This window comes from Salvelinus alpinus, chromosome 7 (genome assembly GCF_045679555.1).
Source record: "Salvelinus alpinus chromosome 7, SLU_Salpinus.1, whole genome shotgun sequence".
In the NCBI taxonomy this organism is placed as follows: Eukaryota; Metazoa; Chordata; class Actinopteri; order Salmoniformes; family Salmonidae; genus Salvelinus; species Salvelinus alpinus.
Genome location: NC_092092.1, coordinates 10816599 through 10840975, shown reverse-complemented (window position 1 = coordinate 10840975; position 24377 = coordinate 10816599). Strand labels below are relative to the sequence as shown.

At 41.3% G+C, this 24377-nt stretch overlaps 1 protein-coding gene across 1 annotated transcript in view; it reads right to left on the bottom strand.

The window, feature by feature from the left end:
- Positions 1-2633: 2633 nt before the first annotated feature.
- LOC139580439 (myomesin-2-like) overlaps positions 2634-24377 on the bottom strand; it is a 38355-nt gene continuing 16611 nt past the window's right edge. The window contains exons 16-36 of the mRNA XM_071409110.1: positions 24207-24328; positions 22423-22610; positions 21935-22061; positions 21448-21629; positions 21250-21364; positions 20423-20585; positions 19555-19661; positions 19141-19185; positions 17983-18119; positions 17371-17515; positions 17209-17271; positions 16430-16497; positions 16085-16198; positions 9901-9988; positions 9758-9796; positions 9111-9216; positions 8016-8179; positions 5312-5348; positions 5042-5064; positions 4891-4946; positions 2634-3774 (exon numbers count right to left, since the gene is read on the bottom strand). Of these exons, the coding sequence (XP_071265211.1) occupies positions 3313-3774; positions 4891-4946; positions 5042-5064; positions 5312-5348; positions 8016-8179; positions 9111-9216; positions 9758-9796; positions 9901-9988; positions 16085-16198; positions 16430-16497; positions 17209-17271; positions 17371-17515; positions 17983-18119; positions 19141-19185; positions 19555-19661; positions 20423-20585; positions 21250-21364; positions 21448-21629; positions 21935-22061; positions 22423-22610; positions 24207-24328 (2551 nt within the window). The 3' untranslated portion in view covers positions 2634-3312. The remainder of the gene's footprint in view (positions 3775-4890; positions 4947-5041; positions 5065-5311; positions 5349-8015; positions 8180-9110; positions 9217-9757; positions 9797-9900; positions 9989-16084; positions 16199-16429; positions 16498-17208; positions 17272-17370; positions 17516-17982; positions 18120-19140; positions 19186-19554; positions 19662-20422; positions 20586-21249; positions 21365-21447; positions 21630-21934; positions 22062-22422; positions 22611-24206; positions 24329-24377) is intronic.

Sequence of the window (24377 nt, the reverse complement as noted above, 5' to 3'; positions counted from 1 at the left end):
AGAAGTTGACAATTTCTGTCTATTTTATAAAATATCTGTGAAATTATGTACTTGTCCTATAACACAAAATATGTTTAAGTAAAATTGCACGGTGTGAGAAAGTAACCTTCCATTGGTTGAATCAACGTTGTTTCCACATAATTTCAATGATATCTAACGTGGATTAGACTATGAACTGACGTCTGTGCCCAGGGGGCTATGTTCCAGACGTGTGCAGCATTACAAAATTAACACTGATATGATTTATCTTCTTTATAGAGTATCAGTTCTGTAAGCCAGTTACTTCTATCAAATAACACTGATGTCTTTCCTGGCATGTGCCAAGACGAGGGCCTAAATCCTCCATTGTCTGTATCTATCCATCACTATGGATATTAAAAAAGGTTCTGGGACACTTATCGTAGAAGGAAAAAGGTATTAACCCTGGTGTCCTGGCCATATTCCAAACCAGATTTACTGACCACATAGTCATTCCCTGTGATGACTACACACAGTACAGCCAACTCCCCCGTGGGCAGGTGAACAATACAATACAATAAATCAATTTCACGTTTAAATACAATACATTGACGTATGCAGCAAAGCAAAGCAAGGCATAGAATTAGCTATGACTTTACATGTCAGATCAAAAAAAATCTGGTCAAGTTCACAATATTAAGACTTATCATTTCAAAATAGTTTGTCGTTTTGCTGTTGTATTTATGAAAGACTGTTGGCAGCATTCCTTTGTTCTGTATAGAGAAAGTTAGCATATCATCAAAGGGATATCACCCACACTCACTTTATCTGAAAGTGAAAAATGCCTCCAATGATAACAATGGCAGTTTCTACTTCAAAGTAATCTCAAATCCTATTTTCTTTACTCTCATGTGCCGAGAACCAAGAGATACTTCTGTTCTAAACCGAACTGTATCACAGACTCAATATAAGTTACTACAGTAGATATGCTCTCTTTGTTTTGGGATATTAAGTCAAAGAACACATATGGCCATTTTGAAATCATTGATAATGACCAGTCATCAAAACAATTTAGTAGCACCAAATTGTATGGTACAGGAAGGACCAGGTATTTACTTGATTTAAATAAAATTAAGAAAATACATAATAAAATTGTAATTATACATGAATAACATGGATTATATATTTGTTTTTGACCCAGCACTGTTTCGTTACAGGTAGTTACCAATTGTGTTGTAAAATGACCCAGAAACAACCCAGTGTTAACACATACTTTCCTAGTAAACACTTGGTAAATACCAATTTAAGCGGAACCATTAAGAATAAAGTGCTACCCACAATTCTTATAGATAATTCCCATATTCCCATATTTTTGGTCAGCAATCACTTGTGTTTGATGATTGTGTCTGTTGAAAAAAATAACCATTCCAAATGTAAAAATGTATGATTTAAACATTTATGATTTAATGTGCTTATCTTCACGTTTGTTGAATAGCCCCTTTGGGAGCAGCAATTACATAAATCCCTTGCTTTTGTGTGTATTTGGGGTGGTAATTTGTCCACAATGTCGTTTTGTAATTCATCCACCCACAGCAAATCGATGTATAAAAGTAAGCCACATGATTCAGTGTCTTGACTGGTGGCTCCTATCGGGTTTAGTGGTTGTACATGGGCTGTGACTGTATGAAGCACCAGTGTCACCATGTGGTCATGTGTAATGAAATAGCTATTCAAAACTTTATTTCAAGGAATGGCTACAATATTATACTGTATTTGACTTGAAATGCACATTTAGGTTATTGATGGGATTTAGAAAATACAGTTCTTCAGCTTGTCCATTTAGCCCGTTTGCGAGTAGCAATAATCAATATTATGAGCATTTCTCAGGGGACAACTTTTGAGTGATAAGAGGGGAACTACAATACGTACTGAGTTGATTGATATAAGTTGCTATGGAAAACTATGATTTATATAGGAAATAATGTTCAGTGATTAAATATGTGTGATTTAATTCAAGTCACATGTAGAATGATTTCAAAAGCTAAATAAGACCAATTTCCTCCATTTTAATTATTCCAATCAAATCCCAACTCCAGTGTAATCATTACTGGAGCCAGTTTATCACTGAAATGAGAAAAAACTGTGCCGTTGAAAATGAACTTTTTGACAGAATAGGGCTTTGAAGTATGTCAAGCTGAAACAGTTTATCAACTATGAACTCGGAAAAAGCACACAACCCAGAAAGTGTATGATGCAAATAATTAATTGGCTTGCACTCATATTTGGCTTTTTGAATTGAACATACTCAATTAGGTTAGGAGTACACAACATGAATAAAGTGAATTCCATTCCTGCCAAAACTGGACATGTGATTGTGATTTATTAACAATATCCTTGTGGAGATACTTGATTAACAACTCCTATTGAATAGTGGGGAATCTGATGGCAAGTTGTCAGTGGGCAAACAGCCATAGGTGCTCCATATACATGAATTGATTTGTGGAGTTGAAAATGAAAGTGGGCAAAGAGGTAGTGAAAAGTGCTGATGTGATTCAGATCGGCCTATAGCCACTCTAATCGCTTACATATTTTACATTGCGACTGCATTCAGACACCTTGGGTGAGTGTATGCTGGAACCCAACAGTAAACAGCTCAGGGACCACACAGTGAGAAGTGATTTTTGCTCCTTTTTATTAGCACAAAAGCAGGCGGAGACATGCGGCGGCGAGAAGGGTAACGTGATTTATTGGGGACAGTGACTAGAATCGCCGCGCCTGCCGCTGTGGGCTAAGTGGAGGTCCAGCACTTTGGGGTTATCCATCCGTAGGGACAGCCAATACCTCAACATTGCACCAGCTAATTGAAAGTGCAGCTTTTAAAACAGAGATGTAATAAACTAAACATCAAAGCTGGTCAATTTTTACCAAAGCGCCCAAAGTGAGACAGAGACAAGTTCATTCTAAGGATTCCAACATTAAGACTAGATATCTCTCATTTTTCACTGGGGGGGTTGTCATCAAGGTTTACTAAGCTGAATGTGCCTTCTAATGCAACATACATTTTTGGACTTGTAAATTAATGATATATACCTGATTCTCGATGAAAATAAATTATAAATGCCTCATGATATTAGTTTAACTGTCATAACCTATCAAAACCCAAAAGCTTGTTTTAACACTGTATAACCAGGCCCATCCCATAGCTTTTTACCAAAACAGAGGCGGGGTGTTGCTATGTTATTGTTTCAATAAAGGATTCTAGCTTTAAATAAAGTTATATTTCATGACTCATGCAAAAAGATCAATCACTTTTCATTGTCTTGTCTCTCTTTGGAATTGAAGTGCTTCGGTTGTTTACTTTCTCTTTGTTGGGGTAGGGGACTTCATGCTACGAGCTGGGGTGGGAGACTTCAGTCCCTTAGGAGAGGTGGGGGACTTGGCACCGGCTGGAGAAGAGACATGGGAAGGAGCTGGGGAAGGGGCAGGGGTGACAACCTTGGGACCTGGGATATCAATAGGACGTTTAGGTGGGATGATGGACTTGGGCGTTAGCGTTGGTTTGGCCTGTGGAATCGTGTCTCCATGCTTGTAGGCGCTCACAATGATATCCACGGACTCTCCTCCATATTTGTTCTGCACCGTCATAGTATACCTGCCACAGTCTTCCAGGGACACACGCTTGATGGTGAGACTGGCGAACTTCCCGGACTCGAGGGACACCAAGTACTGGTCATCGGTATACACCTCTGCACCATTTTTTAACCAGGTGACTTGAGGTTTGGGGTCACCGCACACTGTGCAGGTCAAACTCAGTGTCTACCAAGCAGGGCAAAGGAATTGAAACACCGTTGGTTACCAACACAGATATAACAGAAGAAGATGGAATGTTGGAGTGCTGTTGTTTGATTTAATCAGAGTTTACTATGCTTATCGTGTCTTGTTAAATCCCTAGTCTCTCCCCTCTTGCAGCCCCAAGGTAAAATAACCAATCACACTACAAACAAGCGTGTGTAGTCACTTTGGAGAGAGGTGCAGTTACAGTGACCTTTACAAGTAGCTCTATTCTGCCATTATGCAAACCATATACCTCTATGACATGTCTACACAATATTCCTATCATATACATCACGCTGCATGTGTTTCATAAGGACCCCAGTTTATGTTTTTCCCGCAATATATCATATGCTGTATGAAATCTGACATGAGGTGCTGTGAAATGCAATATAACAATCTTCCACCTAAGGGTGATTTTCCATTGCTGTGCAGTGCTGTAAAGTACTTATGTAAAAATACTTTAGAGTACCTCTTAAGTAGTTGTATTGGGTATCTGTACTTTACTATTTCAATTTGACAACTTTTACTACATTCTTAAGGAAAATGATATACTTTTTACTCCATACATTTTCCCTGACACCCAAAAGTACTCTACATTTTGAATGCTTAGCAGAACAGGAAAATGGTCCAATTCACGCACTTATCAAGAGAACTTCCCTGGTCATCTCTACTGCCTCTGATCTGGAGGACTCACTAAACACATGCCCCTGGCTATCCATAAATAATAAATAAACAAGAAAATGGTGCCATCTGGTTTGCTTAATATAAAGAATTTGAAATTAGTTAAACTTATACTTTTGATACTTAAGTATATTTTAGTAATTACATTTAAAATCAAAACTTTTTACTTTTTCTCAAGTAGTATTTTGCTTGAGTAGTTTTCAATTACTTTGACTCAAGTATGACAATTGGGTACTTTTCCCACCACTGGTGCTGTGTATAATGCAACAGTAGGTTACAGTGGACATCAGCTGCGTTCATCTGGTTATGATAGTTGACACTGACCTTCGCAATGTGTTAAACCATGTCTGGTTACCTGTTCTAATGTTAAATATATTCCCATCATTGTATTAAATTGCAAAATAAAAGGTAAATTACCTTCTTCTCCATGATGGTAACAACATCAGGGAGACCGCCCAGCACTTTGCCACGGTCTAAAAATGAAGATATTATATAATCACAATATTGTCCGAATCAGAAAATTCCCACAGAGCCACAATCTAGCATTATGACAAGAGAATGTACTCACTGGCTTCAGCATATGCTTCCACCCTGGAAAACAAGAGAAAAATGGCAGTGAGTTCATTAGCACAGTGAGGCTTGATATATTTCACCCCAAGACTGTGACTCCATACACATGCTCTGCATTACCACAATACATTAACACTATGTAGGAATTCAAGCTGTGTTTTAGCTGTATAGAACATTAAATGTATATAGTATTATTGACCTGCATACATGTGCATGAAATAACACAGAAATGAATACACTGAACAGAATTATGACGTGATAATCTTACTTGAGAGTTGTGAATTCCGCAAAGGCTTTATCGTAGGCTGTGAAAAAGAAAGAAAATATTGGCTTTTCATGCATGTAATAATTAAACCGCTCTAATTACATTATTTATTATTTATTATAGTTAATTATGCACGATGCAATGCGGAGTGCCTGGACACAGCCTTTAGCTGTGCAATACCGTGCAGCCATATTCATTGACCTGGCCAAGGCTTTCGACTCGGTCAATCATCGCATTCTTATCGGCAGACTCAACAGCCTTGGTTTCTCAAATGACTGCCTCGTCTGGTTCACCAACTACTTCTCAGACAGAGTTCAGTGTGTCAAATCGGAGGGCCTGTTGTGCGGACCTCTGGCAGTCTCTATGGGGGTGCCACAGGGTTCAATTCTCGGGCCGACTCTTTTCTCTGTATACATCAATGATGTCGCTCTTGCTGCTGGTGACTCTCTGATCCACCTCTACGCAGACGACACTATTCTGTATACTTCTGGCTAACTATGTGTGTGTTAACTAACCTCCAGATGAGGTTCAATGCCATACAACTCTCCTTCCGTCGCCTACAACTGCTATTAAATGCGAGTAAAACTAAGTGCATGCTCTTCAACCGATCGCTGCCCGCACCTGCCCGCCCGTCCAGCATCACTACTCTGGACGGTTCTGACTTAGAATAAGTGGGCAACTACAAATACCTAGGTGTCTGGTTAGACTGTAAACTCTCCTTCCAGACTCACATTAGAATTGGCTTCCTATTTCGCAACAAAGGATCCTTCACTCATGCTGCCAAACATCCCCTCGTAAAACTGATTATCCTACCGATCCATGACTTCGGCGATGTCATTTACAAAATAGCCTCCAACACTACTCAGCAAATTGGATGCAGTCTATCACAGTGCCATCCGTTTTGTCACCAAAGACCCACCCGACCTGTATGCTCTCATTGGCTGGTCCTCGCTTCATATTCCTTGCCAAACCCACTGGCTCCAGGTCATTTCTAAGTCTTTGCTAGGTAAAACCCGCTCCTTATCTCAGCTCACTGGTCACCATAGCAGCACCCACCCGTAGCACGCGCTCCAGCAGGTATATTTCATTGGTCACCCCCAAAGTCAATTCCTCCTTTGGCCGCCTTTCCTTCCAGTTCCCTGCTGCCAATGACTGGAACGAATTGCAAAAATCACTGAAGCTGGAGACTCATATCTCCCTCTCTAACTTTAAGCATCAGCTGTCAGAGCAGCTTACAGATCATTGCACCTGTACATAGCCCATCTGTAAATAGCCCACCAAACTACCTCATCCTCATATTGTTATTTATTTTTTGCTCCTTTGCACCCCAGTATCTCTACTTGCACATTCATCTTCTGCACATCTGTCACTCCAGTGTTAATGCTAAATTGTAATTATTTCGCCACTATGGCCTATTTATTGCCTTACCTCCCTACTCTTACCTCATTTGCACACACTGTATGTAGACTTTTCTATTGTGTTATTGACTGTACGTTTGTTTATTCCATGTGTAACTCTGTTTTGTTGTTTGTGTCGCACTGCTTTGCTTTATCTTGGCCAGGTCGCAGTTGTAAATGAGAACTTGTTCTCAACTGGCCTACCTGGTTAAATAAATGTTAAATAAATAAATAAATAAATATATATATATTGGCAATATATCACAAACCCCTGAGGTGCCTTATTGTTATTGTAAACTGGTTACCAATGTAATTAGAGCAGTTAAAATACACTTTTTGTCATACCCGTGGTATACGGTCTGATATACCACGGCTGTCAGCCAATCAGCATTCAGGGCTCAAACCACCTGGTTTATAATTAATGTTACACCATACAAAACCAATGTTGAAGTGTAGATGGAGTAACCTACTTTCTTTCTATTGCCGTTCTTACTGGTACTTGTCTTGGAGACATAACAGCAGAAACATATCGTACCTCATTATTGTAATGTTGTTCTGTTTTGCCTGAAATAGCTCATCCTCGCTCACTCATTACTGTTTCCAGCCCACACATCGCATGACCTGTCAGGGACCAGCCCTTGATTATGTTTGTCATCAAACAGTCTGTTGACTAACTGAAGTCTGAGCCAGGATTGCACCTTTGATATTGTTGTTCCTGTTATTTCATCCACCGGATTAGCCTAAATATGCTGCTTGCTTCTGTGTACCCAGCTGCAGAGATGCCCTTTTCTTTGTATTATAAATGTAGAAGTCAGTGTGAAACTGGACACTGCGTGGGTTATTCTAAGACTGTGGCAGGACAACAGTAGAGTGGCCAATAGTTGAAGGTGGTATGATAAAAACTACAACAGTTATTAGTAGTTGGTCATTTTGATAAAGATGCGCAGTGTTCTCATTACTGTGGTCCAGCTGAAGACTCCACCTCATTCATATACTGCCAGAAAAAATGGTAATGATATACAACCTCCGTTTTTTTCAACATTTAGATGTTAGGTACACACACTAATGAAGACTGGTCTGGGAATCCAATGCATACGAATGAATGTGAATATCTAAAATGATGAACTCAATTGATCAGGTGTATAATTTACAGGTTACCATTATCCTGGTATTGTTCTTGAGGTTCATACATGCTGAATGTGCTAATATCACTACGTTCGTGTGTTATGCTATTTGCAAGACCGAAGGAGAAGTAGGTTGTTAAAGTAGAAGTACGACGGCATATATACTGTCTATATCATCTGGCTTACCGTGTCCAGAGAGGTCGATGGTGCGAGTATAGGTCTTATCCGTATCTATTATCTGGATGTGGTAAAGACCCTTATCCCTGTCTGTGGGTTCAATGATCTCCATAGTGGCCATTGCTGGGGTACCTCCAATACGCACCTTCTCAGAGTGAGAGAGTTTCCTTTCCCTGGAATGGTAAAGGGGAGGAACAGATGGAGCATAATAATTATTGTTTTGGGATTGAAAAAACACTGCTATTGAAGGTATCCATTGTGTTGGATTGAGTAGGCCCCTAAAGAGGAGTCAATGAAAAATTGTATAAACTCTAATTCACAGGTAGCTCAATGAGGACCTAATTAGGATCATACAAACATAACATGAAATTGTGATTGATTCTAATGAAAATGGTAGAATTTCCTAATTTCTCTCATAATAAGTGTCATTTTCTAGTAGTTTATCAAATAATGACCAGCTGCAGTTGCCTTTCTGGACCATTTGAGCATCATCATTATGTTATTTATGTGCCATGGCCCTCTTGGCAGGCAGGGAGGACCTGGAATTTGCCAAGCTCAAATTTGTGAGGAATCATGGGAAATGGTGAGCTTTGTTCAGTCATTGCGTGTGAAATTGTTGCCGTGCTGTGAAACATGCTCCCCTTGTCTATACCATGCACGCCAGAAGAAAGAAAAACCCGAAGCAGCTACTTCAAAATGTTCATACAGGGATTAGAAGACCCACGCATGGTTAGCTGAAACTGGTTTGCCTTACACAAGCTGCTGTAACCGATGACTTCCCACAAGTGTTTTTTATTATTATCCTGTAGCTATTCTGTTAGGTAGGCCTACTAAATATTTCCTTAGGACAAAGCATTAGTGACAGTTGATATTTGTTTTGTATTGTTTGTGTGTGAATAAAGGCTCTGCTCTCACTGTTGTTTTACATTTTTACTAAAGAGTCACAATTTTAGACAAAATCTAAAATCATGTTTACATGCCTAGCTCATGTTACGCCTTGGGATAAAACCTTGTGTGGATTATATTTACATGAACATTTCCATAATTTCAAATTCTCTGCATAATTTAATAAAATAAATAAATAAATACATAGCATATGCTTACACGTGCAGCCAGTGAATTTTCATCTCCTCTATGTAGTATTTCATGTGGCATTGGAGCTGAATGCCTGTTGCTGTGCAGTGAATTGCCAACTCAGCTGCAGAGGATCCTGGTGAGCGAAAAGGAAAACCCAAGCGTCCTTTAGTGTACATATGCTGACATATATGTTCTATACGTCTCTTAAATTAATAATATATCTTCTTAGATAGACACAACTTGGTGACTTGCTGTGGTTTACTAATTGGTTGGCCAGTGCAGGGAATTGGAAATCAGCACAACAAATGCTGTAATGGGGATATGATTTCAGGCTAGGACGACAGGTACAGATGTGTTACTTCAGCCCAGTTCATGAGGGTAGAGTAACAAGACCCTTGATATGCCCACTGGCTGTGTAATCCGCCTCATTAGTTTTGCTGCACTGATTTAGCTGCACTGAGAAAAACCACAGAACTGTGTGAGGAACACATTATCTGTAATCTAACAATCAAGTCCAACTGATTTATTGCCCTGGTTGAATAATGAGTAGAATAAACTGAAATGAGTTTTTAAAAGTATGCTAAAGTATGTTAAAGCATGCTAAGATATGCTAAGTATACTAAAGAAGGGAAGTGGCAATCAAGCAAGCTAAACTTGAAGATATTAGTACCTACCAGCAAGTTTAGAAAGCTTGTTGATAATTTCATCAAAAGCTGTAAGAGAGATGTTGATAGAACAAAATTACATTCAAAGTATGTTCACAGTAAGACAATATATTTCACATACAACATGGTATAATTTTGATAATAATATTTACCATGGCCAGATATTTCAATTTGGGACTGATCCTTTCCTCTGTCGTCACTGATGGTAGCTTTATAAATGCCAGTGGAAGCCTTGGAGAACTAGGTCGGATAAAAAAACACAATTTCAGGAATCAAATTAGAATAGCTATGTCTCAAATTAGTAGATATGTCTCAGTAGATAGGCCTCAAATTCGAATGCAATAGATAGGCCTCAAATTCGAATGCAGTAGATAGGCCTCAAATTAGAATGCAGTAGATAGGCCTCAAATTCGAATGCAGTAGATAGGCCTCAAATTCAAATGCAGTAGCTGGCCTCAAATTCAAATGCAGTAGATAGGCCTCAAATTAGAATGCCGTAGATAGGCCTCAAATTAGAATGCAATAGATAGGCCTCAAATTAGAATGCAGTAGATAGGCCTCAAATTCGAATGCAGTAGATAGGCCTCAAATTCGAATGCAGTAGATAGGCCTCAAATTCAAATGCAGTAGATAGGCCTCAAATTCGAATGCAGTAGATAGGCCTCAAATTCGAATGCAGTAGATACGCCTCAAATTAGAATGCAGTAGATAGGCCTCAAATTAGAATGCAGTAGATAGGCCTCAAATTCGAATGCAGTAGATAGGCCTACCCTCTGTAACAGTAGCACTGACCACGTAAGCTTCATTAACTTCCTTACATTGAGATTGGAATTCTTTTGCTTTAGTCAATTTCGGTTCATACAGTGTCTCTAACCACATTTCCATCCACAATGTTTACATGAGTAAAGTCAGACCGTATTTAAAAAAAAACCAGCTGTGATGGAAACAGGAAGTTCCAGTACAATTTTATAAATGCTAACAGATCATTTGTTAGTTCAACATTGGGGCTTTCTTTTTCTGCTGGTAAAATGTACCACGCACAAAATGGCAGTGGAAGGCCTTTATGCGCAAATATTGATATAATAACCATCATATCGAAGTATCATCACGTGATGATATGGTATATAGTCACCACTTCTCCCACTACAACTGGGGAAACCATGCAGTTTATTAGGCTACAGATGAAATAAGTTATGATGAACTTCACAGGGTGGTGAAAGTGCACGGTGATGAGTTTGATGCTGCTTTCAATGAATACCAAGGGTCTTATTCTGATGAGATGGTATTGATGCTTGACTGCCATTTGATAAACACAAATATTCTCGTTCTTATCCATAATAATCTTAACATGTTGACTAGCCTACCCGCACAGCCTACCCGCACTGTATCTACAAGCTGTTGGCTAGTGTGCACATGCCAAGACCAGAGTAGACACATTTGCTATTTAATGCAACAGTTTTTTGTGACAAAACTATCGCTAGAGTTGTAAATACAATGGAAACACATTGAACTTTACATTTTTATTTGGTACATGACAATTGAAGCTGACTTTTATCTGCAACGAGTCAGTTTGGTGGAAACACACCACAGGTGAAAAAAAAAAAAATCTTTATGCAGATTTTTGAATATTCGCATGAAAATCTATTGCCAATTGGATGCAAACCTAGCTATTGTCTCAATTTCATTTCATTTTTCTCACCACTTCTGGCATTTACATGTGGCCAATGTCAAAGGCTGTATATCAAGCACAGGATCAGAGTAACCTCTTCCATCTCATAGCTTTGTGAGGACAGAGTACGATTGCAGGGTGTGAATATTTATAATGACATAATTGGAAGTGACTGCTTTCTATGACAGTGGCGCTTTACTGAGGATCGAGCTGCTTATCTTCTTCCCCTCAAGGTTATTCCTCTTGTTTCCTATAAATGACTGGTGCCCCTAGGACCTCAAGTCAAAATTCACCTTGACTGCACCTCTTACTTCCCTTACATTACATTACATCACAGTACATTACATCACAGTATATTACATCACAGTACATTACATCACAAATGTTTTGGTGGCTGTTTGTCTCTTGTCTTATTGTGTGAAACAGTGGAGGCTGCTGAGGGGAAAATGGCTCATAATAATGGCTTGAACGGAGCGAATGGAATGGCATCAAACCATGCGTTTGATTTATTTGATACCATTCGACTCATTCTGCCCCAGCCATTACCATGAGCATGTCCTCCCCAACTAAGGTGCCACCAACATCCTGTGGTATAAAGCGTAGGAACTGACAGCATGACTGTGTAGGCGGATAATACCCTCCTTCAACACAGACAAGGGTAATACAGAGTATTAGTATGACTAACTTTGGCTTGGCCTGATTGTGTCTAGATGATATGGAAAGCCACAGGACTGCTCAGAATTGTACTCAACAACAATTCTGTTCTCAATGACTGCCTTCAGATTTCCAGCAATGAAGTCATAGGATGAATGTGCCTAACCCGGGTTTACCAGACTGCAAGGTCCTTTTACTGTAGACTATTATCAAAACTACTGGGTTTCCAAGAAATGTAATTGTGCTTCTGCCTTTTGTCCACATACAGTAACACCTGCTATTATATGTACAGGTAACTGCCAAAATAATGGAAGCACTTGAGTAAATGAGTAATGCAAAGTATGTTGAAAGCAGGTGCTTCCACACAGGTGTGGTTCCTGAGGTAGTTAAGCAATTAAAACATCCCATCCTGCTTAAAAGCTCTGCATGGTCAATCTGATGTCTGCAGTGGCTGTACAGAATGGTGTCACATCCCTCCAATAGAGTTCCAGACACTTGTAGAATATATGCCAAGGCGCATTGAAGCTGTTCTGGCGGCTCTGGTGGCTCGTGAGAGCCCAACACCCTATTAATACACTTTATGTTGATGTTTCCTTTATTTTAGCAGTTACCTGTCGTTTGTTCAATCTTTATACAACAGGTGAGTCTAATCCTGAATGCTGATTGGATAAAAGCGCATTCCAGCAGGTGTTATTTCAATAATTTACCACCGGCTAAATCTATGACGTTAAAATGGCAATATATATATATATTTTTTTTTTTTATGTTTAAAACATACAGTATACTTGCAGTGAAGCTGCTCAACAGCTACATCACATTAATCATCTAACCGACTCCCACCCAGAGCGACACACAGAAGCAACCAGGGTGGCTGCTGAGGGGAGGATGGCCCTGGTTGCTTTTGTGTGTCGCTCTGGATGTGAGTCTGTTAGATGACTAATGTGATGTAGTTGTTGAGCAGCTTCAGTGCAAGTATATTGTGTGTTTTAAACATGGATCGATGGAAAACTCAGTACTTTGTTAAAGCACCTTTGGCAGCGATTACAGCATCGAGTCTTCTTGGGTATGATGCTACAAACTTCGCATACCTGTATTTGGAGAGTTTCTCTCATTCTTCTCTGCAGATCCTCTCAAGCTCTGTCAGGTTGGATGGGGAGCGTCACTGACCAGCTATTTTCAGGTCTTTCCAGAGATGTTAGATCGGGTTCAAGTCCGGGCACTGGCTGGGCCACTCAAGGACATTCAGAGACTTGTACCAAAACCGTTCCTGCGTTGTCTTGGCTGTGCTTAGGGTCGTTGTCCTGTTGGAAGGTGGTCCTGTTGGTCTGATGTCCTGAGCGCTCTGGTACAGGTTTTCATCTAGGATCTCTCTTGGTTTCATCAGACCAGAGAATCTTGTTTCTAATGGTCTGAGAGTCTTTAGGTGCCTTTTGGCAAACTCCAAGCGGGCTGTCATGTGCCTTTTACTGAGGAGTGGCTTCCGTCTGGCCACTCTACCATAAAGGCCTAATTTTTGGAGTGCTGCAGAGATGGTTGTCCTTCTGGAAGGTTCTCCTATCTCCACGGAGGAACTCTACAGCTCTGTCAGAGTGACCATCTGGTTCTTGGTCACCTCCCTGACCAAGGCCCTTCTCCCCCGATTGCTCAGTTTGGCCGGGTGGCCAGCTCTAGGGAGAGTCTTGGTGGTTCCAAACTTCTTCTATTTAAGAATGATGGAGGCCACTGTGTTCTTTGGGACCTTCAATGCTGCAGAAGCTCTCAGAGCTCTACAGACAATTCCTTCGATCTCATGGCTTGGTTTTTGCTCTGACATGCACTGTCAACTGTGAGACCTTATAAAGACAGGTGTCTGCCTTTCCAAATCATGTCCAATCAATTGAATTTACCACAGGTGTAGAAACATCTCAAGGATGACCAACTGAAACAGGATGCACCTGAGCTCAATTTCGAGTCTCATAGCAAAGGGTCTGAATACTTAATGTAAATAAGGTATTTCTGTTTTTCATTTTTTATAAATTTGCAAAAATATCTAAAAACCTGTATTTGCTTTGTCATTATGGGGTAAAGCTGTAACGTAACAAAATGTGGAAAAAGTCAAGGGGTTTGAGTTCTTTCCAAAGACACTGTACAAAGAAATGTCAATTGAAAAAAGGTCAAACAAAACGAAGTGCAGCTAGTTTGCAGTCTTTACAGCTTCAGTGTTTGAAGCTCGGCGTTACTCTGGACCCTGATCTCTCTTTTGACCAACATATCAAGACTGTTTCAAGGACAGATTTTTTCCATCTACGTAACATTGCAAAAATCAGAAACTTTCTGTCCAAAAATTATGCAGAAAAATGTATCCATGCTTTTGTTACTTCTAGGTTAGACTACTGCAATGCTCTACTTTCCGGCTACCCGGATAAAGCACAAAATAAACTTCAGTTAGTGCTAAATACGGCTGCTAGAATCCTGACTAGAACCAAAACATTTGCTCATATTACTCCAGTGCTAGCCTCCCTACACTGGCTTCCTGTTAAGGCAAGGGCTGATTTCAAGGTTTTACTGCTAACCTACAAAGCATTACATGGGCTTGCTCCTACCTATCTTTCCGATTTGGTCCTGCCGTACATACCTACACGTACGCCACGGTCACAAGACGCAGGCCTCCTCATTGTCCCTAGAATTTCTAAGCAAACAGCTGGAGGCAGGGCTTTCTCCTATAGAGCTCCATTTTTATGGAATGGTCTGCCTACCCATGTGAGAGACGCAGACTCGGTCTCAACCTTTAAGTCTTTACTGAAGACTCTTCAGTGGATCATATGATTGAGTGTAGTCTGGCCCAGGAGTGTGAAGGTGAACGGAAAGGCTCTGGAGCAACGAACCGCCCTTGCTGTCTCTGCCTGGCCGGTTCCCCTCTCTCCACTGGGATTCTCTGCCTCCAACCCTATTACAGGGGCTGAGTCACTGGCTTACTGGTGCTCTTTCATGCCGTCCCTAGGAGGGGTGCATCACTTGAGTGGGTTGAGTCACTGACGCGATCTTCCTGTCTGGGTTGGCGCCCCCCCTTGGGTTGTGCCGTGGCGGAGATCTTTGTGGGCTATACTCGGCCTTGTCTCAGGATGGTAAGTTGGTGGTTGAAGATATCCCTCTAGTGGTGTGGGGGCTGTGCTTTGGCAAAGTGGGTGGGGTTATATCCTTCCTGTTTGGCCCTGTCCGGGGGTATCATCGGATGGGGCCACAGTGTCTCCTGACCCCTGAGTTTTTCCTAGCCACCGTGATTCTACACCTGCATTGCTTGCTGTTTGGGGTTTTAGGCTGGGTTTCTGTACAGCACTTTGAGATATCAGCTGATGTAAGAAGGGCTATATAAATAAATTTGATTTGAAGTGATTGTGTTAGCTGTGTTGTTGGCTAGCTCCTCTGAATAACAGTGTCCTGAAGTGATATTATATTTTCTATGCCAGGCGAAACAGCACCTCAATAGCTCATTGTTATGGGTGTATCCAAATAAATGTCACTAGAAAACTGCTTAAACAAATGCAGCTACTTTTGTTATTCTTTTTTTAACGTTTGACGTGACTCTAAGTTAGTTGTAGTTGGCTAGCTAGCAAGCAGTATGGCAATGGAAAATTTAGAACGAATGTCTGGGTCGTGTCCATAAATACAGAACAAAAAGACTGAACGACTGGGTCGCGTCTCTGGCAACCGAACCAATAGAATGAACAACCAGCCGGCTTGGGTAGCAACCCTAGATTTGTGTTGGGACTATATCTTGTGGAAGGATGAAATAGTATTCATAAATTAATCTAAATAACGTTTTTTAATGAAAATATGTCAATCATTATTTGAATATGTTGGTAACCTCTTGTATAAAAGTGATCATGTCCTTGAAGCCGGTGTTTGGAGGATATATTGGCACGGTTCGACTTCGTCTCGGGCCTGACAACACCCGTGCCAATATATCCTGCAAACACCGGCTTATCGGGCATTATCACTTAATTAGAAGGTGTGTGTCTGTGTGATACAATTACCAGGGAAATAGGAAGCTTGCAGGATCCAGATGCCAGATTGACTGGCCCTTCAGGGGTAATCTCAACGGCATCCTTAAACCAGTGCAGCGCAGTTTCCTTCTTCAGATTATCCACCTGCATTATGAAACAACAGAACCCATAGCCCACAGGTAGGTGAACCAGCCCAAACAAAGATGCATGCCTGCATTACAACAACACCATCTGTCAACGCAGGAGAACAACGACTGAGGTGAATCATGCTGACTGTGTTTGTCGTTTAGATTGGCAGTAGCGATAACTCATGCCATCATTTCCATTTAATCTCTTGGCTTAATCTAATTGTACTTTCAGTGAATGTTTAATTACCTTGCAGATGAGTGCCACAGAGCAGTCATCCCCGACATGGACTGACAAAAACTCACTGAAGTGGGGGCCTGGAAAGAGGGCAAGAGAGACAGAAAGGGTGGGAGGGAGAGAGGGGGGGATAGAGGGAGGGAGGGGGAAGAGCGGGCATATGAAGGCCAGATTTCATCAATTGTTTTGCTAATAACACCCTCGTGTCCTTGTAATATCCTTGTAACAATGGGTGGCTTATGGATTTGCAGGTCTGATAACAGTGTGTGGCTGCCATAAATAATGTCAACCATTTTGAAGGAATAAATCATTTTAATATCAATTCATCATCTTAGTATTTGAAATTCATACCTAATTTAAATATTACTCTAAATAATTTCCCAAACACTAGAGGACTGCATATTGAATTTCCCAAACACTAGAGGACTGCATATTGAATTTCCCAAACACTAGAGGACTGCATATGGAATTTCCCAAACACTAGAGGACTGCATATTGAATTTCCCAAACACTAGAGGACTGCATATTGAATTTCCCAAACACTAGAGGACTGCATATGGAATTTCCCAAACACTAGAGGACTGCATATTGAATTTCCCAAACACTAGAGGACTGCATATTGAATTTCCCAAACACTAGAGGACTGCATATTGAATTTCCCAAACACTAGAGGACTGCATATTGAATTTCCCAAAGACTAGAGGACTGCATAATGAATTTCCCAAAGACTAGAGGACTGCATAATGAATTTCCCAAAGACTAGAGGACTGCATATTTTGAAACACTGTTACCGTCTTTCACTCTGACGTACTCGCTCCTTTGGTGTTCTGCGTCAGCGAGAGCTGCCTTGAAATCTACAACCCAAACAAAGTGATACAGGGGATAAGTCCTGGATCCCTCATGGAGCCCTACCCTGGATTAGAGCACAACCCCCACAGCAGACAGGCTCTCACCAGCTCCGATAAGCACCAGAGAGGACTGTCCTCTGGCTTTGCCATCCTCGATCTGAACAGTAAAGGTACCCTCGCTATCCTCTGTGAAATGATCCAGCACAAACTCAATGATGCCAGCCTCCACGTCATGACTCGCATGATTTGGCTGAGAACACAGAAGAAGACACCAAGAAAGTTTACATGAGAGGACTCTATTAAGTGAATGTTGAGGAATCGTAATGGGCGAATCCAATAATGTGGTTATGTTGTGTAATCCACTCTAGTCTTGGCTTAAAAGTCTATTCATGCCATGACATAGTGATGATAGAGTAGAATGTCTAGTACAAAGAGAAAAGTTGTCTGTGCAAGTCCATTGTGAGTTCAATTACAGTGTTGTGTCCGAAACTACACCCTATTTCCTGTATAGTGCACTACTTTTGACCAGAGGCCCATAGGGTCAGCCTCCTAGGCCTCTAGTCAGGAGTTGTGCACTGTATGCCAAAAAGGTGTCTAAAGATGTGCACTAAATAAGGAATGGGGGTCAAAAGTGTACTATGTAGGGAATAGGGCACCATTTCAGACAAAGACAGTGTGTCGGTTTAGAGTTGACAGGAATAAGGAGGAGAGTCTTACATTAGTCGGTGAGAGTTCATTGTTGTTAGCTAAGAACTTATAGGTGACAGCAGAGGAGATGTGCTCAGCCTGCAGCCAGAAGAGCATGCGGCCGCGCTCCAGAATCTTGTAGGCCAGCTGAGTCTTTAGAGGGATCACTGTGGAAGCAGAAACAATAATGGAAGAAGGTGATGCAAATAGAGGTAGGTTTTGTGATAGAAATGGGATTTGTTCAAAGGAAGACATTGCCCTTCTCAAAACATAAGAATAAGCTGTGATGAACCACATGCTAAAAACGTTGATGGAGCAAAGGCTGACAAAAACTATTTTCTGGGATTAACAGTTGTCTCCTCTATGTGGTTTACATGGAACTATATGGTTTACATGAACCCGCATCACCAGTCTACAACAGCACACACGCCCCTATAGTATATACCCATTATTCAAGCAAAACAAAACTAAGAAAATTGACCTTTTACCCTGAGCTGTGTATTCCAAATGGTTATTTTTATTTTTATTTATTTTTAAATAAATTTTATCCCCTTTTCTCCCCAATTTTCGTGGTATCCAATCGCTAGTAATTACTATCTTGTCTCATCGCTACAACTCCCGTACGGGCTCGGGAGAGACGAAGGTCGAAAGTCATGCGTCCTCCGAAGCACAACCCAACCAAGCCGCACTGCTTCTTAACACAGCGCGCCTCCAACCCAGAAGCCAGCCGCACCAATGTGTCGGAGGAAACACCGTGCACCCGCCCCCCTCGGTTAGCGCGCACTGCGCCCGGCCTGCCACAGGAGTCGCTGGAGCGCGATGAGACAAGGATATCCCTACCGGCAAAACCCTCCCTAACCCGGACGACGCTAAGCCAATTGTGCGTCGCCCCACGGACCTCCCGGTCGCGGCCGGCTGCGACAGAGCCTGGGCGCGAACCCAGACTCTGGTGGTCTAGAGCACTGCATCGCAGTGCTATGCTGCGCCACCCGGGAGGCCCCCAAATGGTTATTTGATGGGAACCAAAAATTCATGAGAGTGAAAATAGAAAATGACCTGACAAAGATCCAACTCTGATCTTTTTTGTGTGTCTGATTAAATCACAATGGGAACATACCAGAGTCGCGGACATTCCTTTTCTCTTTGAAAATAGAAAAGCCATATTAAATCATTCAGAACAAAACCTACCTGGGTGTCGAATACCATAGCTCTTTGCCAGCATTTTCTCCAGCTCTGTAATAGAGGTAAACAAGGGAGAGTGTATTTCAGTATTGTAATGATCCAATATCATCCACAGCGATTCCTTTTTACATGGAACTTCATCATACACTTCAACAGTAACAGTTGTCTGCACTGCACAAGACCAGACATGCATGTCCTGTATCACGTCATCATATCATATTTATGAATAACAGTGAAAGGCACCACTATTGTTTCTGACTCCCAACATCTGCCGTAAAACGACATGCTGTTATGTTGATTTAGATGTACTAGTACAGTATGCATGTATGTATGGACTAAATCTATTTCATACCGTGATCCTGAATGAGGGTTATAAATAAGTAACCTCCTGTTTATGATCTACCCCCAGCCAGGGCCTACCGTCGGCATGGATTTCATGGCTGGCAGAAACACCACCAGTGTTAGTTACAGAAACGGAGAAGCAGCCCACATCCCCCTGGTCTGGGTGCTTGAAAATAAGCTTAGAGCTAGAAAGAAAGGAATAAAGGCACACCATTGGATAATATAGAAATAAATCAATAAAGGCACACCATTGGATAATATAGAAATAAATCAATAAAGGCACACCATTGGATAATATAGAAATAAATCAATAAAGGCACACCATTGGATAATATAGAAGTAAATCAATAAAGGCACACCATTGGATAATATAGAAATAAATCAATAAAGGCACACCATTGGATAATATAGAAATAAATCAATAAAGGCACACCATTGGATAATATAGAAGTAAATCAATAAAGGCACACCATTGGATAATATAGAAATAAATCAATAAAGGCACACCATTGGATAATATAGAAGTAAATCAATAAAGGCACACCATTGGATAATATAGAAATAAATGAATAAAGGCACACCATTGGATAATATAGAAATAAATGAATAAAGGCACACCATTGGGTAATATAGAAATAAATGAATAAAGGCACACCATTGGATAATATAGAAATAAATGAATAAAGGCACACCATTGGATAATATAGAAATAAATAAATAAAGGCACACCATTGGATATTATAGAAATAAATGAATAAAGGCACACCATTGGATAATATAGAAATAAATTAATAAAGGCACACCATTGGATAATATAGAGTCCAGGAGATACTGAGCACATCAATGTGAGTATATTACACACTTCTGAATCACTACTGAGAACTCTTGAACGTTTTGTTTTGTTGAAATATATTTGATCTGTTGACAAGTTTTGTGCATAGCTTACATATTGCCCTCTGTTTTGATGACAATGCCTTTGGAGAAGTCAGTGATTTCCTTGTAGAATTTCTTCCACACAAAGTGGGAGCTCTCTGTAATTTGACAACTTTCAAATGACAGGATGAAGTCACCTGACTCCTCGTCCACTGTGCAGGTCATCTCCTGGGCACCTTTTGGAGTGACAAAGCAAAGAGTGAAGTTGACAGGCAACAGCAATAAACATCTGGGAGTGCAGCATCCTAGAGATGTGTGTTTTGGTACAGTCATAGTAGGGTAGTACAGCATCCTAGAGATGTGTGTTTTGGTACAGTCATAGTAGGGTAGTACAGCATCCTAGAGATGTGTGTTTTGGTACAGTCATAGTAGGGTAGTATGTTCATTATATGTTCAGAGACTATTTCTGCATTTATGTTCTGCATCCTCTGTTGAATGAATACCTAGAGAGTTGTGAAAATGACTTTTCTCTGATCTCAACCAGCCTTGTGCTTGAGTCGCTGATGTCCCTGTAGAATACAACACTGCCCTCTGCAGGTCGCCTGATGGTCTGCACCTTCTCACTTCAACAACTCTACCGAGCTCCATATGAGTCATCTATTTTTCTCTACTCCCACGTCGTCCCAATGTTCCTTATCGACAAGAAGCACAGACTACCCCTCCTCATAACCCTGTCTAGTGTACTACACACCCTGTGGTATTACTCTCCTAATCTAAGTCCCATTTTAATGGGAATCCTGACCCAAATAAACATTCTCTGTGGAACACACTGAACGAATGCTGCTCTGCTCTAAGCCACATTGAAGCGCAGCGTAGGGAATTGTGTCTGTCCAACAGTACCTTCCACTGCTTTGGCAACCACAGGGTTAGAAGCCAAGGAAGGCTTGCCGGCACCTTCAGCGTTTGCCGCGCGCACTCTGAACACATAGGACACTCCAACCTCCAGCCCAGTCACCTGAAAACGAGGAGGACTGTCAAACGTGCCAAATGGGCTGACACATTGTCATAACGCAGGTATTCTATGAATACTCTCTGTACCTTGTGGTAGCGGTGACTGACAGCGTGGCTCTCGTTGGAACAGTGCCATTCATCTGAGCCTTTTTTTGCAAAGTCAACAAAGTAGCCTGTGATCGGGCTGGTGCCTGTGTAGACGGGAGCCTTCCACTCCACCACCACAGAGTCATCACGGATCTCGCATAAAGTCATGTCATAGGCTGGACCTGAAATTCAGAGTGCAGTAAATGTACAAAAATGACAGACAAGCAGTTCTTTATGTCAGACGTAAGTCAGAGCACAGACGTCAGACTGTGTAATGTCTATGTGCTGCTGTTTTAACGATTGATGTTGGAAGTGGTACCGGCGATAAGCTTCTGCTTGAATACACCTATTCCATAATTATGAGATATGCATTAATGGTTTAATTATGCAACGGTATTTGCATGTAAAATGATCTTCACTTCTTTGAACTGTGCACACTTCATCTTTAAAATAGAAACTTGTTTTAGAGAGGTTTTCGGTACTGTACCTGGCTCGGGTATGGTCCAGGCATCACAATGGAAGGCCTTGCTGGGGGCAGAGGGGGCACCAAGACCAGCAAGACTTCCACCATACACCATGAACTCATAGACTGCACCTGCACTCAGATGTTCAACCTGTGGTTGTGAAGGAAAGTACTAAAACGGTTACAACTAATTGAACTGCATAATAGATTCCATATGATCCGACACTATCTACACTAAAGGTGCTATCTAGGACCTTAAAGGGTTCTTCGGCCGTCCCCATTAGGAAAACCCTTTTTGGTTCCAGGTAAAACCTTTTTTTGTTTCCCTCTATGGAAAGGGTTCTACATTGAACTGAAAAGGGCATGGAACCAAAAAGGGTTCTGCAAAGAGTTATCCTATGGGGACAGCCGAAGAACCCTTTTAGGTTCTAGAAAGCACCTTTTGTTCTAAGAGTGTATAATCCTAACCATTACAGATGTGTTTAGCTGACAAAGGTCGGTCAGATTTGTACCTTGAACAGCCGCTCTTTGATTGGTGGGATGTTGATCTCTCTCCATGTGTGTTCTCCGTGCCTGTGTTTGTCAATGTAGTATTCAACCACCGGAGAGCCACCGGAGTGGACTGGGTGCTTCCAGTTCAGAACCATAGACTCTCCGTCACAGGCCAGCAGAGCGATGTCATATGGAGCAGAGGGAGTCGCTGCAAACAGAGTTTACAAGTGTCTTAAACATGTATCATGATTAGGGCCCTGTTTTTTGGTTAATCATGTCACATGACCTGGATTGGATATACAGTGGGGAGAACAAGTATTTGATACACTGCCAATACACTGCCGATTTTGCAGGTTTTCCTACTTACAAAGCATGTAGAGGTCTTGGCCATTGTGGAGAGGTTGTTTTAGATTCAGTTGAAGTGTAACAGTTGAAGTGTAACTATGATAGAAATTACAGACCTCTACATGCTTTGTAAGTAGGAAAACCTGCAAAATCGGCAGTGTATCAAATACTTGTTCTCCCCACTGTATAGCAGGGTTCTCTACACTCTTAGAAAAAAAGGTGCTATCTGGAACCAAAAAGGGTTCTTCGGCTCTCCCCATAGAAAAACTCTTTCAAGAACCCCTTTTGGTTCCAGGTAGAACCTTTTTGGTTCCACGTGGAACCCTTGTGGGTTCCATGTGGAACCCTTTCCACAGAGGGTTCTACCTGGAACCCAAAAGAGTTCTACCTGGAACCAAAAAGGGTTATCCTTTGGGGAAAGCTGCAGAACCCTTTCAGAACCCTTTTCTACGAGTTTAGGGTTATGGTTGTTAAGGCTTTCGGTAGCATGAATAATAAATACATTTTAGTGCATAATGGCGCCAACTAGCATGTAGCCTAGCGTTTCAGCACGTTGGGCCAGTAACCGAAAGGTCGCTGGTTCGAATCCCCGAGCCAACTAGGTGAAAAATCTGTCGGTGTGCTCTTAAGCAAGGCACTTAACCTTAATTGCTCCTATAAGTCACTCTGGATAAGAGCATCTGCTAAATGTAAATATGATCATTGTTGTTAAGAAACACTGCAATCCACATAGCTTGGAGTATCGTCAATGAGTTTAAAAATGTATGATTTGATGAAACAATCTGCAGTTGTTGGTTGAATGTCCCAAAGGAACTCTACGAACCAATGGTTTGTTTTTGACTCAGATTGCCTAAATTATTCACATCATTTGGACAAGGAGAAAAGTACACGATGACAGGCTCAAATCCAATAGGCTCCCAGGCTGTCCTGCTGAAACGTGTGAATAGGAAGAATGACGGTCCTCTTCATTTATTGGAGACATTTATTTAATGATACGATGCTTGTGATGATATAATCATTAGATATTCAGCCGACTTAAGGCATCAAAGTTAGATGCCTTTGTGTGTCTTACTTCTGGACAGCTACCAACGGCCTTGAAGAAAGTCTTGACAACATTGCTACAATTTATTCACTGTGATCATTCACAGAGAAAAGAGCCTCCAGCTAAGCACAGTGGGTCGCTAAAATTTAGTATTTGCAATTTTCTTCTTTGTTACTGTTGCTACTGCCATATTGAATGCAGCACTTTTTCCACCTGGTTGGAATCTCGACAAATGACAAGTATATTCTGTCTGCTGTGTGTGTGTGTGTGTGTGTGTGTGTGTGTGTGTGTGTGTGTGTGTGTGTGTGTGTGTGTGTGTGTGTGTGTGTGTGTGTGTGTGTGTGTGTGTGTGTGTGTGTGTGTGTGTGTGTGTGTGTGTGTGTGTGTGTGTGTGTGCACGTGTGTGTCCATACTCACTGAGTGCAGCTTTGACAGAGAGGGGGGAGGACTCCTGTGATTCATCACTAAGACCCAGCTCATTGATGGCTTGCACACGGAAAGCATATGTCTCACCAGTGGTCAAACCTTGAACCACAAACCTAATCAAAAATAGCAAATGAAGAAAAATCTCAACACATTATGATGAAT